Source organism: Natator depressus, chromosome 2 (genome assembly GCF_965152275.1).
Source record: "Natator depressus isolate rNatDep1 chromosome 2, rNatDep2.hap1, whole genome shotgun sequence".
Classification (NCBI taxonomy): domain Eukaryota; kingdom Metazoa; phylum Chordata; order Testudines; family Cheloniidae; genus Natator; species Natator depressus.
In genome coordinates, this window is record NC_134235.1 from 50,628,583 (window position 1) to 50,643,740 (window position 15,158).

Sequence of the window (15,158 nt, forward strand, 5' to 3'; positions counted from 1 at the left end):
CTCCAAAATACTGAAAACACCAAATTCATCTTTCACTTTGGGCTATATTCTGTCACCCTGATTCACAAGTAGCACTTTTTCTCTGTGGATAGTCCCTTATAAGATGGGTCTTACACATTGATTTTGATTCAAGAATCTCTGAGGATTAATAACTGTTTAGTTAGCTCAGCAATGAAATCAAAGCCACAAAATAAAAAACAGTTACTTAGTGACAGACAAGTTTAACAATCTAATGAAGTTTTGGATACCAATGCATAGCATGTATGTTGAAAACACTGTCTAAACTTAATTTTTCCATTTGTAACAAATTTATTAGGCTCATCTTCATTATTCATATCAATATACAAATAGGCATGGCATTGATCCAGTGTGTGCATGGTCAAGAGATTGACGGTTTGTGTATATGGCTAGAGGAATTTATTTGTGCATCCAAGACTTGCCGACCCTGCCAGAGTTAATGATTTTAGCTTCTCCATTATATTTTCCTCAGGAAAAATATATATTTATACGAATCATTCAGCTGTATGTTGAACTGGCCAGCATTTTGTCCATATCTCTTTTTAAGATTTCATGTCAGTTATCAGTGAAGTTTCCTATGTAGTTCTGATGACAAAAGCTGCTCATTGCTTTTCACATGCCTAAACAATTTTAAACATAATTGTTTCTTTGATCTTCAAGCACTCTTTTTCTTAGTTTTCTCTTCTGCCTTAAGGTCTTTTGCTATGCATCTGGAGTTGAAAGCTGATAACATTTCTGCTGCTGTCAAGTTGGCTCCTTTCATTATTAATCTGTCTCCATCAGCTGTAAAGGAAAGATCGTACGCTTTAGAGGTGATAAATAAAGTTATAAGAAACAATTTAGCATACATTCAAACTAAAATAAGTGTAAACACTCAGTTCATTCAGTTTACTTAAAAATATTCAGTGATTTCATATACCCATTACCACTGAATCTGTGCGCATACCATACATTAAGAGCAAGCAAAACATTAAAGTTAACTGCCCACAACAAAAACAGCCTCCATCCCTGAACTGCCTCATCCAAACATAAGGAAAAACTCCCCAGATATGATCTAGTTTCAGAACACATGTGTTACTAAAGTAGTTCACGCTATTCTCTGAAGGTAGGCAAACTTGGACTGTAAGGCTACGTCTACACTAGAAAGGTAAGTTGACCTATATTAGGTCAACTTACAGCCACTGCAGTAATAACTGTAGAGGTGCATGTCTACACTACCCTCCTTGAGTCAGTGGTGTGTGTCCTCACCAGGAGCACTTCCACTAACCTAAAAGGGGTAGTGTGCAGAGCTGAGACTCCCGGGGGAGGCGGGGAGAGAAGAGGCTGCCCAGGGCTTCTTGCCCCAGCTCCCAGCTGGAAGCGGAGTCCCGTCATCCAGGCTTCTCACCATGGCTCCCAACCCGGAGTGGGGTCCATTCTCACCCCAGCTCCCAGGCAGGGGCAGAGTCCAGCTGCCTGGCTTTCTTGTTAATTTCACGGTTCCTGCCAACAGCTGATGTAAGTAATGCAGTGTCTACACAAACACTGCATCGCCCTATCTACACTGACATAAGCTTTACGCCTCTCGTGCAGGTGGAGTTATAATGGTGTAGTAGGCCACTTAGGCCAAGTCTACACTTACCAGAGATTGACGCTGACGTGATCAATGCAGCAGGGGTTGATTTAGCGGGTCTGTTGAAGACCTACTAAATCAATTGCAGACCACTCTCCGGGCCAACTCCAGTACTCCACCGGAACAAGAAAAGTAAGGTAAGTCGACAGGTGAGTGTCTCCTGTCAACGCAGCATGGGGTAGACACCACGGTAAGTCAACCTAAGCTACGTCGATTCAAGTTATGTTATTCATGTAACTAGGGTGGCATAACTTAGGTCGACTTACTGCGGTAGCGTAGACAAGGCCTTACATCGGCAGGAGGAAAGCTGTAGTGTAGACACTGACATAATTAGGTCAATGTAAGCTGCCTTACGTCGACCTAACTGTGTAGTGTAGACCAGCCCTAAGGGAGTGGATTCCACATCTGAAATATTGCATATAAAGAGACAAGGTGGGTGAGGTAATAAGGGAGAACTCGGAACAAAATGCAGTGCCTAAAACTAATCATAATTAAATTTTGAAGTGACTAGATTTTTCAAGTTGACAGTATCTCTCAAAAAAAACTATAGCAAGCCTTCTAGCAGCAGCATAATACACTGTCTTGAGCAGTTTCCAAGTTCAGGTCCTGTATTCCCAGACTCCAAGGGCTGGAAATGCTCCCTTGGCAACATACTCAGCACCTTGGGAAAGTGAAAAATTGAAAGCAGTAGTTTCTGGCATTAGTAAAATAATCTCTTTTGGCAGAGGCTGTGCACAGCATTGAGCTTCATCATCTAGTGTACCCTGGCAAGAGACAAGGATGGCAAATAAATGAGGAAGGAAATACTCTATAGAGACACTGAATGAAAAATATATATATTTGACATATCAAACCTAAAACTTTGCAATGTTCGCTAGAAATGGCAGCTGACCTGATTAAAATATGAAAGTTTAAAGGAAAACAAATAGATAATCATTAGTGAAGGAAAAACTTAATGGGCTGGGTTCTCTGCTGGACCTCTTAGAAGACAGCAGAACAGAAGGTAAAGCTAAGGAAAGAGGAGAACAAAGGTGGATTAAAGCGATTTGTGAAGTGCCTCGAATCTGGGCTGCTCTGGGGGTTGACAGAAACCTCCAGTACAAGTTAGAGGAGCCCACAGAGCTGGCTGCACAGCTCGTAGACCCATTTCTGCAAACATTTATACATGTGAGTAGTCCCACTGAGGTGGGACAGCTCATATGACGAAGTTACTGTGGCAGCATGTCTCTGTGGCAGCATGGAGCCACATTGCCTGCAACAGGGCTCTGCACAGGTGCAAGGGTCCACTTGCAGACCTCTCAATTAAGTATTGGAGCTGAATGTTTGTAATGAAGTCAATCTCTTTTTTCTTTTTTTTTAAGCATTCCCTTTCTTCCCAGTTCTAAATCCAGTAGATAAAAATTTTTTTTTTTAAATTTCCTTCCCAATATATTAACCTGACTGAGTCCATCGTACTCTTGCTCAAAAACATGTTTGTACAACACCTAGCACAGTGCGATTCTGATGCATAACTGGGATGTCAAGGTACGACCCCAACACAAACACAAATTACAGGAAACAACCACAAATATCTTCCCGTGTTAGTCTAGAAAGGCTACGTTCCCTTTAAGATGAATGATAAACTCCTTACCAAACATGATGTCTACAACTGGTTCAGATCCATCGTGCCTTACATCTGTTGTCACTACACAGTTGATATTGGAGGCACGAGCTTTTTTACTGTTTACATGTTCAAGAAATATTCTGAAAAGATTTAAGAAATATAAATTAAGTAAGAATATACTGAACATATTTCTGCAATTAATTTACACAGTTTGATGTTGCTAACCAAAATACAAACCAATTAGGATTTATATTTACTGCCCCAGTTCTACAAGAAGTTCCATAAGTGCAGACTCGATTGTATGATTATTTTAACAGATTATTACAAAGAAATTTTAAAATCCAATTTGCTTTTCACTATTTTGTTTCCTTTCTGCATTTCTTTTTGATTGATTGCGTTATCCCAGCTATCAGTCAGATCAGTTTTATTTTTCTTTATAACCAATTTTACTTTCAGGTTGTCAATGTTTCAGTGTTTGGAGTTCAGAGAAATGTTTATTTTGTTTAAATATCTGTTTCCATTGGATTTTTTCCCCAACTCCATGGTAACATTTCTAATGATTTGCTGAAGTTTGTGTAATTTGTTTTTCATTTAATTTTTGGTCAAAGTTCAATGAATAGGGTCACTTTGAAGCCATATCAGTCACCTGCAAGAGTCAGGAAGGGATTCCCTGCACACACACCAATGTATTCTGCTGTGGGTTACTTTTATTGCCTTACTCTGAAGCATCAGTGATGGCCACAGCTGGAGATATGAGCTTGGCTGGGGTGGGCCAGAGCTCTTAGGTGGCACCAAGCATTCTCTCTCTCTCTCAAGGTGCTTGGCTGGCTGGTTCTTGCTCATATGCTCAGGGTCTACCTGATCACCATATATGGGGTAAGGAAGGAATTTTCTTTTCTCTCAGGTCAGATTGGCAGTGACCTTGGTTGTGCTTCATCTTCCTCTGTAGTGTGTGGGTATCTCTAATCACTTAATCATTTCCCTGCCATTGTGAGGGTCTTGGGCACTGGTGCACCTTGGTCTCTCCTATTCTCGGTCTGTGGCTCATAGTATCTAGTCTCATGAGAGCTGCAATGCTTTGGTCTAATTTCAGTTGTTGGTTATAACGTGCAGGTACTGGGTGGTGGTAGTGGTGACCTGTAATACACAGGTCAGACTAGATTATCTGGTTGTCCCTTTTAGCCTTAACCTCTATTACTGTGTGTGTATGCACATGCACGCCTGCGGGTACGTGTAAAATAACTCCTCACATCTGTTCCAAGTTTGTGTTTTATGTTCCTTTAGTAAAGTATTTATGTCATGGAAAAAGCACAATTATTTGGACTTCTCAGGCAATTGATTACCAAAGAACATCAGCCATTGTATTTTTCCTCACTATTTCTAAGTATTGTAACACTAATAACTAGGGCCTTACCAATTTCACAGCAGTGAAAAATGTGTCATGGGCCATGAAATAAGTCCTTCCCCACAAAGGGGGCAGGCTGGGGGAGGGGGGGAGCGGGTCTAGAGCCACCTCCAGGAGCCTCCCCTTTCTGCAGGACGCTCTGGGACTGGGCAGTAGCCCCAGAGGGTTCTTGCAGCTGGAGAAGGCTTGTGGAGCTGGATCCGATCTTTCCTGTGCTGCTGGGAGCATCCCAGCAAAGGGGGCACCTAGCTGATAGTCTGGGCAGGGCTGGGGCAGGACAGGACGTGGTCTTTCCTTGCAGGGGTGCTCTTGGATCTCTCTCCCAGCTGCAGATAGCTCCGCACCCCATGCTCCCCATTCTGTCCAGCTCTGTAGGCAGCACACAAGTGAGGGTGGCAACCCCATGACCCTCCCTACAATAGGTTTGCAACTCCCCCACACATTCCCTTTTTGGGTCAGGACCCCCACGGTTAACACACCATGAAATTTCAGATTTAAAAATCTAAAAACGTGAAATCTACCAATTTTCAATTCCTATCGTCATGAAATTGACCAAAACGGACGGAGAATTTGGTAGGGCCCTACTAATAACTAATCTTACAGCTGACTCCACATGTGCTGACCCTTGCACTCACATGGATCCTCAATGACTTTAGGGTTGGGGCCTCTGTGCTTAGCATAGTAAAGTTAAGCACATGTGTGCTTGCAGGCCTTAGTCAGTACCTCTATACTTTGAGCTGGAGGTGCAATTTCTAGCTTGAGGAGACTTAACCCATGCTAGCTCTGACTGAGCTATTGTGCTAAAAATAGAGTGTAGCTGTGGCAGCAGGAAGGGCTACCCACCCCACCACATGATTAGTGTCTCGGACTACTTACGGTGGCTAGCTCCTCCCTCTATGCTGCTACACTCTATTTTTAGCACGCTAGCTCAGTCACAGCTCCAGCAGATATGTCCCCACAAGTTCCAATTTACAGTTTCCAGCTCATAGTGTAGACATACCCAAAGACACAGAAGACAGATTAGTTGTATTTCAACCCATCTTCTGATCGTGTTATAGTATATCTTTCCTGTAGAACTTCATTACGATACCTTTCTTCTCTGAAAAGTGAATAAAAAATGGCACCTTCCTATTAAAGAATTGCCTCCTCAGTGTGTTCAGACATATATCTGCTTACAGATAGTAAGTCATATCATCTTATTGTAGTGACAATAATTTTCACTGCTGCATTTTACTTTCATCAAAGTAGTAAAGAGGGGGAAACTAGATTCTACTCCTCCTTTTAAAACATCAACAATTGTTTGCTAAATTCATGTCAATTATATTTGTGCAAATTGAGTGAACACATCTGTACAGGTGTCACTAAACCAGTAGTCTGAAAACAATGGGGTTGCACAGGTCTTGCTGGCGTCTTAACTTGGCCAACTCTCACAATATTTGATGTTTTAACTTAAATATAAAGAATGGTCATACTGAGTTAGGCCAATGATCCACCTAACCCAATATCTTGTTATCCAACAGTGGTCAACACCAGATGCTTCAAAGGAAATGAATAGAACAGGGCAATTATCAAGTGATCTATCCCATCCTCCAGTCCCAGTATCTGGCAATCAGAGGCTTAGGGCACCCAGAGCATGGGGCTGTACTGCTAACCATCTTGGCTAATAACCATGGATAGACCTATCCTCCATGAACTTAGCTAATTCTTTTTTGAACCCAGTTATACGTTTGGGCTTTACAACATCCCAAGACAAGGAGGTCCACAGGTTGATTGTGCATTGAGTGAACAAGTACTTCCTTATATTAGTTTTAAACTTGATGCCTATTAAAGCCCTGGTTAGTGGAGACAACTGATTATATAAAAATGTCAGCATTCAATTAAAAAAATGCCTGTAAGCCTAGTGGTTGCAGAGAAAAGCATAAAAATGTGACCTGAGTGCACCTGATAAGCTCAAAAAAGGAGGGCAATTTTTTTAAATCTTTTGTTTTTAATCTCAATTTTTAGGTACCTGACTTGTGGTTTTTTAAACATTTAAAGGCTGACAATGCTGCTTATTACTGACAATAATGGGAAGACGGAATGGACCCATACTGACTCTCCCGGCCCAGGTAAAGTTGTCTTTGTACTTGGTAACCAATCTAGAACCAACCACTTGCTCTAGAACCCACAAACAGCGAACCCACCCCACCCAATGCCCTGTAACGCAGTCGTGTTTGGAGACAAACAGCCCTGTAAGTAGAACCAGATCCAAACTTCAAAGCTGCGTCGGGTGCATATGGCCGGGGTGGGGGAGCCCATCCCTTGGCTGGAGGGCCAGGGGGAAAGAGGGGTCTCTCCGCACACAACACGCCACGGAAGCCATTCCAGCCCCGGGGGCCAATGGGCTGGGCAGGGCGAACCACTCGCTGCTCCGCCGCACAGGCGGAGCCAACGCCGAGGGGGCGAGGGGGAGGGTAGACGGGAAAGGCCTCGCTTGGTAGGCTGAACGGGGCGCAGGAACCCATAGGGGAGTGGGTAGGGCGGGCCGGCCGATTGGCCGCTCCCCGTCCAGGGGGGAATGTGGGGGAGGGGCTGCTCCCCGTGAGACGGGTATAGGGGGTGTCTGGCCGCCCTCCCGAGCTCTCCTCACCGTGTGGTTTCCACGTTGGTCTGGAAAGGGCAGAACCGGACCACGACGCTCTTCACGTGCCTCAGCGCCACCGCGGCCTTGGGCACCGCCATCTTCCCCTTGCTCGGCTTGGGACTACAATTCCCAGAAGCCCCTTCGCCAAGGCGGGGCGCGGAGGGCTGGCGGCGCGCGCAGCTCTGTGGGAAATGTAGTGCTCGGCGGCGGGGGCTGCGCTGCGCTGCGGAGGGCCCCTCGCTACTGGAGCCCCTCGCGGTGCAGCTCTGCTCGTGCCTGGCTTGTGCCCTGGGCGTACTTCGAGCCTGGCCCCTTCCCCTTGACCTGGGAGCTAAGCGCCGGGGTCGCAGCCTCTCCCACTGGCGGATGATAGAGTTTGCGGCTGGGTCCGCTCAAATGCGGAGTTTTCACTCATTTAAAGAAATTAGCCCCATATTCAGAAACGGACTCAGATTTTGCCCCGGGAGCAGCGGGGTGGGGTGCGGGGGAGTGTACGCCCCACCAGGTATCATTCATTACAGTGCAATGCAGTGAATAGAAATGAGTGACGAGCAAGACAAGGACCTGGCCTCGTTAAAGTTTTCAAAAGACAAAGAGCAAAGATTCGAGTTCAGGGCAATTGTTAGGAAATTTGATTCTTTTCATGTTAACATTTTTATTTGATTCTTTTTCCTCGTCAAACTTATCAAACGCCAGAAGCAAAAATATAGAACTATAAACATAGTATAGAGCACTGACATGGTGCCCTGTAGTTTATTTCTACACAGACCCACTCCAGCTGGCTTTGGGCAGATGGACAGTCATTGGTTTCAGTGTGGGTTGTCAATAGAGTTGCCAACTGTCATAAATATAAAGGGAAGGGTAACCACCTTTCTGTATACAATGCTATAAAATCCCTCCTGGCCAGAGGCAAAATCCTTTCACCTGTAAAGGGTTAAGAAGCTAAGGTAACCTCGCTGACACCTGACCCAAAATGACCAATGAGGAGACAAGTTACTTTCAAATCTGGAGGGGGGGATATTTTCTGGGAAGACGTCTCCAAGTGGTCTCTTTCCCTGTTCTTTGTTTAAATCGGTCAGTGGTGGCAGCATAACAGGTTTTTAACCTAAGCTGGTTCCCAAGGCAAGAAAATCTGTGCCTTGGGGAAGGTTTAATCTAAGCTGGTAAGAATAAGCTTAGGGGGGTCTTTCATGCAGGTCCCCACATCTGTACCCTAGAGTTCAGAGTGGGGAAGGGACCTTGATACCAACCCTCCATGGTTGTCCCAGAGTCTCCAGGAATTAAAGATTAATTTTTAATTAAAGATTATGTCATGTGATGAAATCTCCAGGAATATGTCTCACCAAAATTGGTAACCCTAGTTGGCACATGAGGTATCACTTGCAGAATCAGGGCCTACCATAGTTTCTTATAGGTTTCTCTGCCCTCGTGCAATTATGAATTGCAGGAGTTAAGGATATAAAGACCTATATCCCTGGCAATACAGGGCCCTGATCCTGTAATGGGTCACTGTGTGGGTATGGATACATCCATGCAGAGCTCATTGCAGGATCTGAGTCTATTTCTGTAAGATGTCCCAATTGGTTTCCACCACATCTCCTAGGAATTGTGTATCTTGCTTTGGTTTGCCTGGCCTCCTCTTCTCTGATCGTATCTATCAATGTTTGAAACAAACCTTTTTTATAAGAATGGTTGTATACTAAACAAAGGGCAATCTGAATCATTACTGTTGTAAAATATAGAAGAGGGACCTGCTGAAGAGTCTGATAGAAATGGAAATAAAGACTTTTTAAAATAGGTGCATTAGAAAATATATAAAAGGGGGTAAAATAAAGCAGCTAAATAATAAGTCGTTAAACACACACTGTTGAAGTTGATTGGAATGCAGCATAGCCAGTGTAATTCATCAATTTTACACTAGATGGCAGAAACAACTTTTGTAAAGTTTTTGGGAGTTGTGTACTATCTGAAATTGTTGGTAGAGTACTGGGATCCTAGTAAACCTTTGGTGTGGGAGCTTGGAATAAATCAGCTTTGGTAATGTATTTAAATACAGTGTGAAATTCTAGGGAATCTTTCAATACTGTATTTCATTTTTACCTTGTGTTGAAGTACTACTGATGCTTTTCCCCCCAAGTAACTAACTGATGTACAAAATAGAATAGTTGGCAACATTTGGAAATGCTACGCTATTGTTGTAATGTAGCTTTAGCTTTTTTTTTTTTTTTAAATATAGCCATTAAATTAATTCCAGCTTTCTAGTGAGATGAAGCCTAAAAATAAAATAGTTAAACTAAATTTCAGAAGTAAGTATTTTAAAACTGTGTTTCCAAATTAATTTATATGATAGCTCTTTGTCTTTGCAAAAATAAGTCTGTGAGAGAAAGCATTGTAACAAACCTACTCCTTAAGCAAAAATTCACTGATTTAAAAGAGGATTTGCCTGAGTAAGGAGTGCCAGATCAGGCACATAGAGGGGCAACGAGAATATTTTATATTTAAAAGGTGAACTCAAACTATAGAACTTCAACAATCCTTTTCTTTCTTCGTTATAACACAAATCAGTAACAACATTTCCATCAGCCTCTCTTAGAGCAGTATAGGATCAACCTTGATTAGGGAATGAGGAAGGAAGGATGTATTTTATTGATCGTTAAGAGATCAGTTCTCCCAGGTGCTGGGCACCCTGTACTCCTGTTGATTTCAAAATAGATAAGGCAGAAATAATCTGTATATCATCCCCTATTGTGTTTTAATAGCAGTTTCCTGTGGAATTTGTACAGTTTACTGTGCAGAATCCAGGGCAAAGAGAACCTTCTCCAATCATCTCATCCATACTGCAAATCAACCAGCCTGTTGGCCTTTGTCATAATCTATAAAAGTTTTATCTTTCCTCCTAGATCTGAACCATCACTTTGGAAAGATATAAAAAAAAATCCCCTTTTCAGTAATTTATTTTTTAGCTGCCTGAACCTGATTCATCCAACTTAAAGTTACATAAGGGAAAATATAAATTTTTAGTAACCTTAAGACAACATTCTTTCTTCCTCCCTGAAGAAGATAGACTCTTTCTATGAAACAAAGCCAAGGGAAATGAGTGCAGGCATCTTGTTTGCTGAAAGAAGGATCTTCTCTGTACTTGATTACAACCAAGTCCTAGAATGAATGTTGAACAGAAGCAGGAACCTTAGCTTTGATCTTTTACACCCATTTAACTCCATCAGTGTCTCCACTTACCATGGATTTACACAGGTGTAACTGAGATTGAACTGTGACCCATAGTGTCTTAATTTGATTCCAGAATAGCTCATAACAAATTATCCACAACGGACCTGAATCATTCCTTTCTATTCCAGCAGGTAATCTGAGAACTCTGAAATGTCTATGCTAGAGACTATTCTCCAAGGATTCACATTTGAAACCAAGTGATTAATTTATTTTTAAGTATAGCGATAACTAGAGAATAGTTACTTTTAACAGACGATGTTTTAACATCTGTAACATTGGTATCCCAACCTGATTGATTTTTATTTTAATTACTATTTTAGAGAGGCAAACTTTCTCAAAAAGAAAAATACAGTAGTCCCATTGACTAATTCAGCAGTCCATAGTTTTATATCTAATAAATGTATGCATCAGGCAGCTATTCAGCCCCTTCACACACCCTCATTATGGAGAAGGTGTTAGCCTGAGACAGTTGGAACTAGGTTTTCTTTACAGAAGATGAGCCATCTGTAGTGTTCTACCCCCTCCGCATCTATCATCTGCAACTGTGTAGTTAAGGCAAAGGCAGATTGAGGTTGCAAATAGTCAGGTGGTATTTATTAAGAGTAACAATAACAGGCTAGGACTCCCTGCAAACTAAGATAACACAATAACAGCTTGGTTATTAACACAAATGTAAATGGGGGTGAACCCCAGAGCCCCAAACCCTATGCACAATAGGGTACACAGAACTTAACAAGAAGGACTATACCATATCTTGCAGACGCTGGACAGGAGAACAGGAACACAGACGGGAACCAGGGGCAAGTGCCAGGAACAACAACACAACAGGAACTGGACCTTAGGAACTTCGGTGACAAGTAAGTAGATATTCAGTATAGTTTCTTCTGTCTACTGTTCCTGATTTCATCGTCCTGCGTGCTGAATGCGAACGCTATCTCATGTGATGATGGAACAGGTGAGTGGAGGTAAGTTAAGGGAACCTTGGTAGATGTTACTGGTTCATCTCAAGTCCTAATCCCTCAGGGCTCTAGCTAACAGCAAGGCTGGTACTCTGTGGGAAGGCTTCTATGCCTCAATGGGATGACCTGCTTTCACAGCATCCAGAGACACAGAGCGCCCCTCAGAGGGTGACACTCCCATATATGCATTCTCTGTTGCTAGGCAGCTTCTACCACCATGAGACACTACCTTTCTCTTGTTTTGGTGCTAAACTCAATAAAAGCGCCAAAAGTTGAAGGAGAAGGGATGCTAAGATGTAGGACTGGTTGTCCTTTTACCAGTCCAAAATGGCAACTATGTACACTTAATGAATTGAATCTTTTCTACCCAACAAGGGGCAGAAGTAGACTATCATTTTAGCTAGATTTACCAGCCTGTTTTTTCTCTTTGCTCCTTTCTCTTCCTTGTTCTGATAGTTTTTTCTTTTGGTCTGTCCCTTGTCTGTTACTTCTCCTCACTTTCAGTTTCCTTTCTGTAATGTACTTAGATAGAGAAATGTATGAGCTGCAGAGTTGAGATCTGGCACCAATTCCTTCAAGGGTCATGTTTGATTCTGCAGTCTTGGTTCAGGCTTCCTTCTGCTCGTAAGTTGATTCCTTCTCTTGAATCCTTTAATCTTTTTTTCCTGATTATTTTCCCAAGGCCCTCTGTCACAGATGGCTACAGGCCCAGGATTTAGCATTTGGTAATTAATTTCCAAACACCTATTCATGACACTAGGTACTCTCTGTATGAATAAAACATAATGCTGCCTGGGGGTGGGGAGAGGTGAGCCAAAACAAGCCCTGCCTACCTGCCTGTTATGTGCAGAGGCAGTGTCTCCAGCTGGCTGCACATAATGCTGAGCTTGGCTGTATAAAACAGTTCTTTTCTGGAAGCAGAGAAACACACAGACCATGTCTCCACTACAGGGACTATACTGTCAGAACCCAGTGCTGTAGCTATGCTGGCATAACCCTGTAGTGTAGATGCAGCCTTCATTGACAAAAGGGGTTTTTCCATCAGTGTAGAAATGCCACCTCCCCGAGTGATGGTAGCTATGTTGACAGAAGCATTCTTCCATCAACTGAGCTGCATCTACACTGGGGGTTAGGTCAGCACAGCTATGTTGCTCGGGGTGTTCACTGCGCCCTGAGTGACATCGCTATAGGTGGACCAGGCCACAGATTTCAAGGAGAACAACAGGAAGAGGCAGATACTAGTACCTACTATGAACAGAGACTGCTAAGAGCAGTAAGGATGCGTGGGACGCCCTTGTTAAAATTCTGCCCCAAACTGAAGGGATGACTTCCCTATCTCCCTTGGAGGATCACTGACTTACCACTGAGGTAAGAGATGACTTCCACTGAGGTTCATAAAAATACTTCAGAAGATCAGTCACAAACAGAGGAAGCTAACTAGAATTTCAGAGGGAGTAGCTCCAGCTGCAGCCTCATGCGTGGAGGTAGCAGGGCTTGGTGAGTGGTGCATTTGGTCTATCTGTGGGTTGTTTGTTTGACTGTTTGTTTGTTGTTCTCTGTGTACCAGCTGTGGGCCCCTGAGAAAGCCCTTGAGGCTTTGATCAGTGCCTTGCTAAAGGCTGCAAGGGTCTAGTCCCTGGAACAGAGATGACTGAGGGGGGATATGATAGATGTCTATAAAATCATGACTGGTGTGGAGTGTTATTTACCCCTTCACATAACACAAGAACCAGGGGTCACCCAATAAAATTAGCAGGCAGCAGGTTTAAAAACAAACAAAAGGAAATACTTCTTCACACAACACACAGTCAAGCTGTGGAACTCATTGCCAGGGGATGTTGTAAAGGCCAAAACTTAACAAGGTTCAAAAAAATAACTCGCTAAGTTCATGGAGGATAGGGCCATCCTTGGCTACTAGCCAGGATGGTCAGGGATGCAAGACCATGCTCTGAACGTCCCTAGCCTCTGACTGCCAGAAGCTGGGAGTTAACAATAGGGCATGGATCACTCAATGATTGCCTGTTCTGTTCATTCCCTCTGAAGGGCCTGACATTGGCCACTGTCAGCAGACAGGATACTGGGCTAAAGGGACCATTGGTCTCACCCAGGATGGCAGGTGTTATGTTCTTGGAGCTTTGATCAGCCCAGCTGTTTGAACTCTGAGTGGTTACTCACTCCCTGGTGGTGAGGGGCAAAGCTGACGGAAGCAGGGAAGACTTGTTACTAAAAAAAAAACAAACAAAAACCCACTTGCTAGGCGAACTCAAGAACCACTAACAGAGACAAGTAACAGGAGAGTTTTGGAGGGAGTTGAGAGAGGATGTGTCTGAGGCTTTCATTCCAGGTTCAGTAGTACTTGTGATATCAAGATGGTCACTGATGGACCAGTGACCTGCAACCCATGTGCCATGTACTCTCTCCTACCTGAAGCCAGAAGGGATTTCCTGTGTGTGAAATGCAAGTTGGTGGCTGTGCTGGAGGAAAAGATTTTTAGTTTGGAGAGGCAAGTTGAGATGCTATTAAGAATCAGAGAAGCTGAGGAGTTCCTAGACAGCCAGGTTCAAGAAACACCAGTACCCCAGGTTCAAGGAAGAATGGAGCTGCCCACAAAAGAATCAGTGAGAGAGGAAGTCAGAGAAGAGGCCTGGCAGTTCACAACCACCAGAGACAAGAGCTCACAGCAGCATTCTACATGGTTTGAGACAAACGAGGATAGGCAAGCTGTGGCCACCAGACAGAAGAGAAGGAGGAGGAATTTGTTGCTGACTAGAACATGGACAGTCAAGCCTCATGGTGAAAGCGAGAGTTCAGCCTACCAGTTAGAGCTGGGTCCAGGATGGGCAAAGTCCAGGAAATTGGCTGAGGGTCAGGAGCAGAAGCCAAATGCCAGAACCAGAGGTTCAACAATTTGTAAGCCAGAGGCAGAGCTGGGGGTTGAAGCCAGAAGTCTGGCACCAGAGGGGATCAAAGGCTGGAGCAGGGACTGGGACAAGGGCAAGCACAGCAACAGGTGTGATATGTGGTGAGCAGCTATTGATCTGCTGTGGAGCCAGGCATATTGGCAGGGCACTAAACCAGCAGCCAATCAGGGGCTGTGGCCACTTGAGTTCTAAGGCAGTGCAGATGGGCTCATTGGTTGCCTGGCAGCACAGTTAGTCAGGGAGCAGGCCAACAGCTATTCCTAGCTGGCCTGGTCCCTCACGGAATTCCATACAGCTAGACATTTCAAATAGATGCCACATCCTCAATATGGAAACTATGGAAGATACCACTCAAGATCCAGCAGGTCCAAGGAAATGGAGAGATGTACAGAACATGTGTGGATGGCAGCTCAGCCCATCCTGTAAGAAAATTAATTTTACCTGAAGAGTTCTTGAACCATCCAAGGAAGACAGACGGTTCTTGTTGGAGACTCAGTACTCAGAAATATCAAAAGAACATTTTGCAAGAGATAGGCAGACAAACAGGAGAGTGTGCTGCCTTCCTGGAGCCAAGACACAAGACATCACTCTAAGACTGTAGTCTTCTGAGGTCAATGGACAAGGATCCATTGGTGATGGCTCATATCAGCACAAATGACACTGTGTCATAGGATATCACACAGATAATAGATGACTTCAGGAAACTTGGAAGTGTGCTAAAGAATAAGAATGTCTTAGCCATCTTGTAAAACAGTCCCCTTAGGTTTTTCTCCCAGATATTGGAAGACC

General features: G+C 43.6%; 1 protein-coding gene across 1 annotated transcript; it reads right to left on the bottom strand.

The window, feature by feature from the left end:
- Positions 1-285: 285 nt before the first annotated feature.
- On the bottom strand, positions 286-7,395 carry MRPL53 (mitochondrial ribosomal protein L53). Its single transcript, XM_074943033.1, has 3 exons — positions 7,268-7,395; positions 3,261-3,373; positions 286-801 (listed from the first exon to the last, which is right to left on the bottom strand). The coding sequence occupies exons 1-3, from the start codon at positions 7,357-7,359 to the stop codon at positions 674-676; spliced, it is 333 nt and encodes a 110-aa protein (XP_074799134.1). The 5' UTR covers positions 7,360-7,395; the 3' UTR covers positions 286-673.
- Between the last annotated feature and the right edge of the window lie 7,763 nt (positions 7,396-15,158).

Excerpts from the sequence above, each read along its gene's own strand:
- MRPL53 (XM_074943033.1), bottom strand. The coding sequence starts at position 7,359 with ATGGCGGTGCCCAAGGCCGCGGTGGCGCTGAGGCACGTGAAGAGCGTC. Across the intron at positions 3,374-7,267 it reads ACCAACGTGGAAACCACACG|AATATTTCTTGAACATGTAA; the intron begins GTGAGGAGAGCT and ends AAATCTTTTCAG. Across the intron at positions 802-3,260 it reads AGTTGTAGACATCATGTTTG|CTGATGGAGACAGATTAATA; the intron begins GTAAGGAGTTTA and ends TTTCCTTTACAG.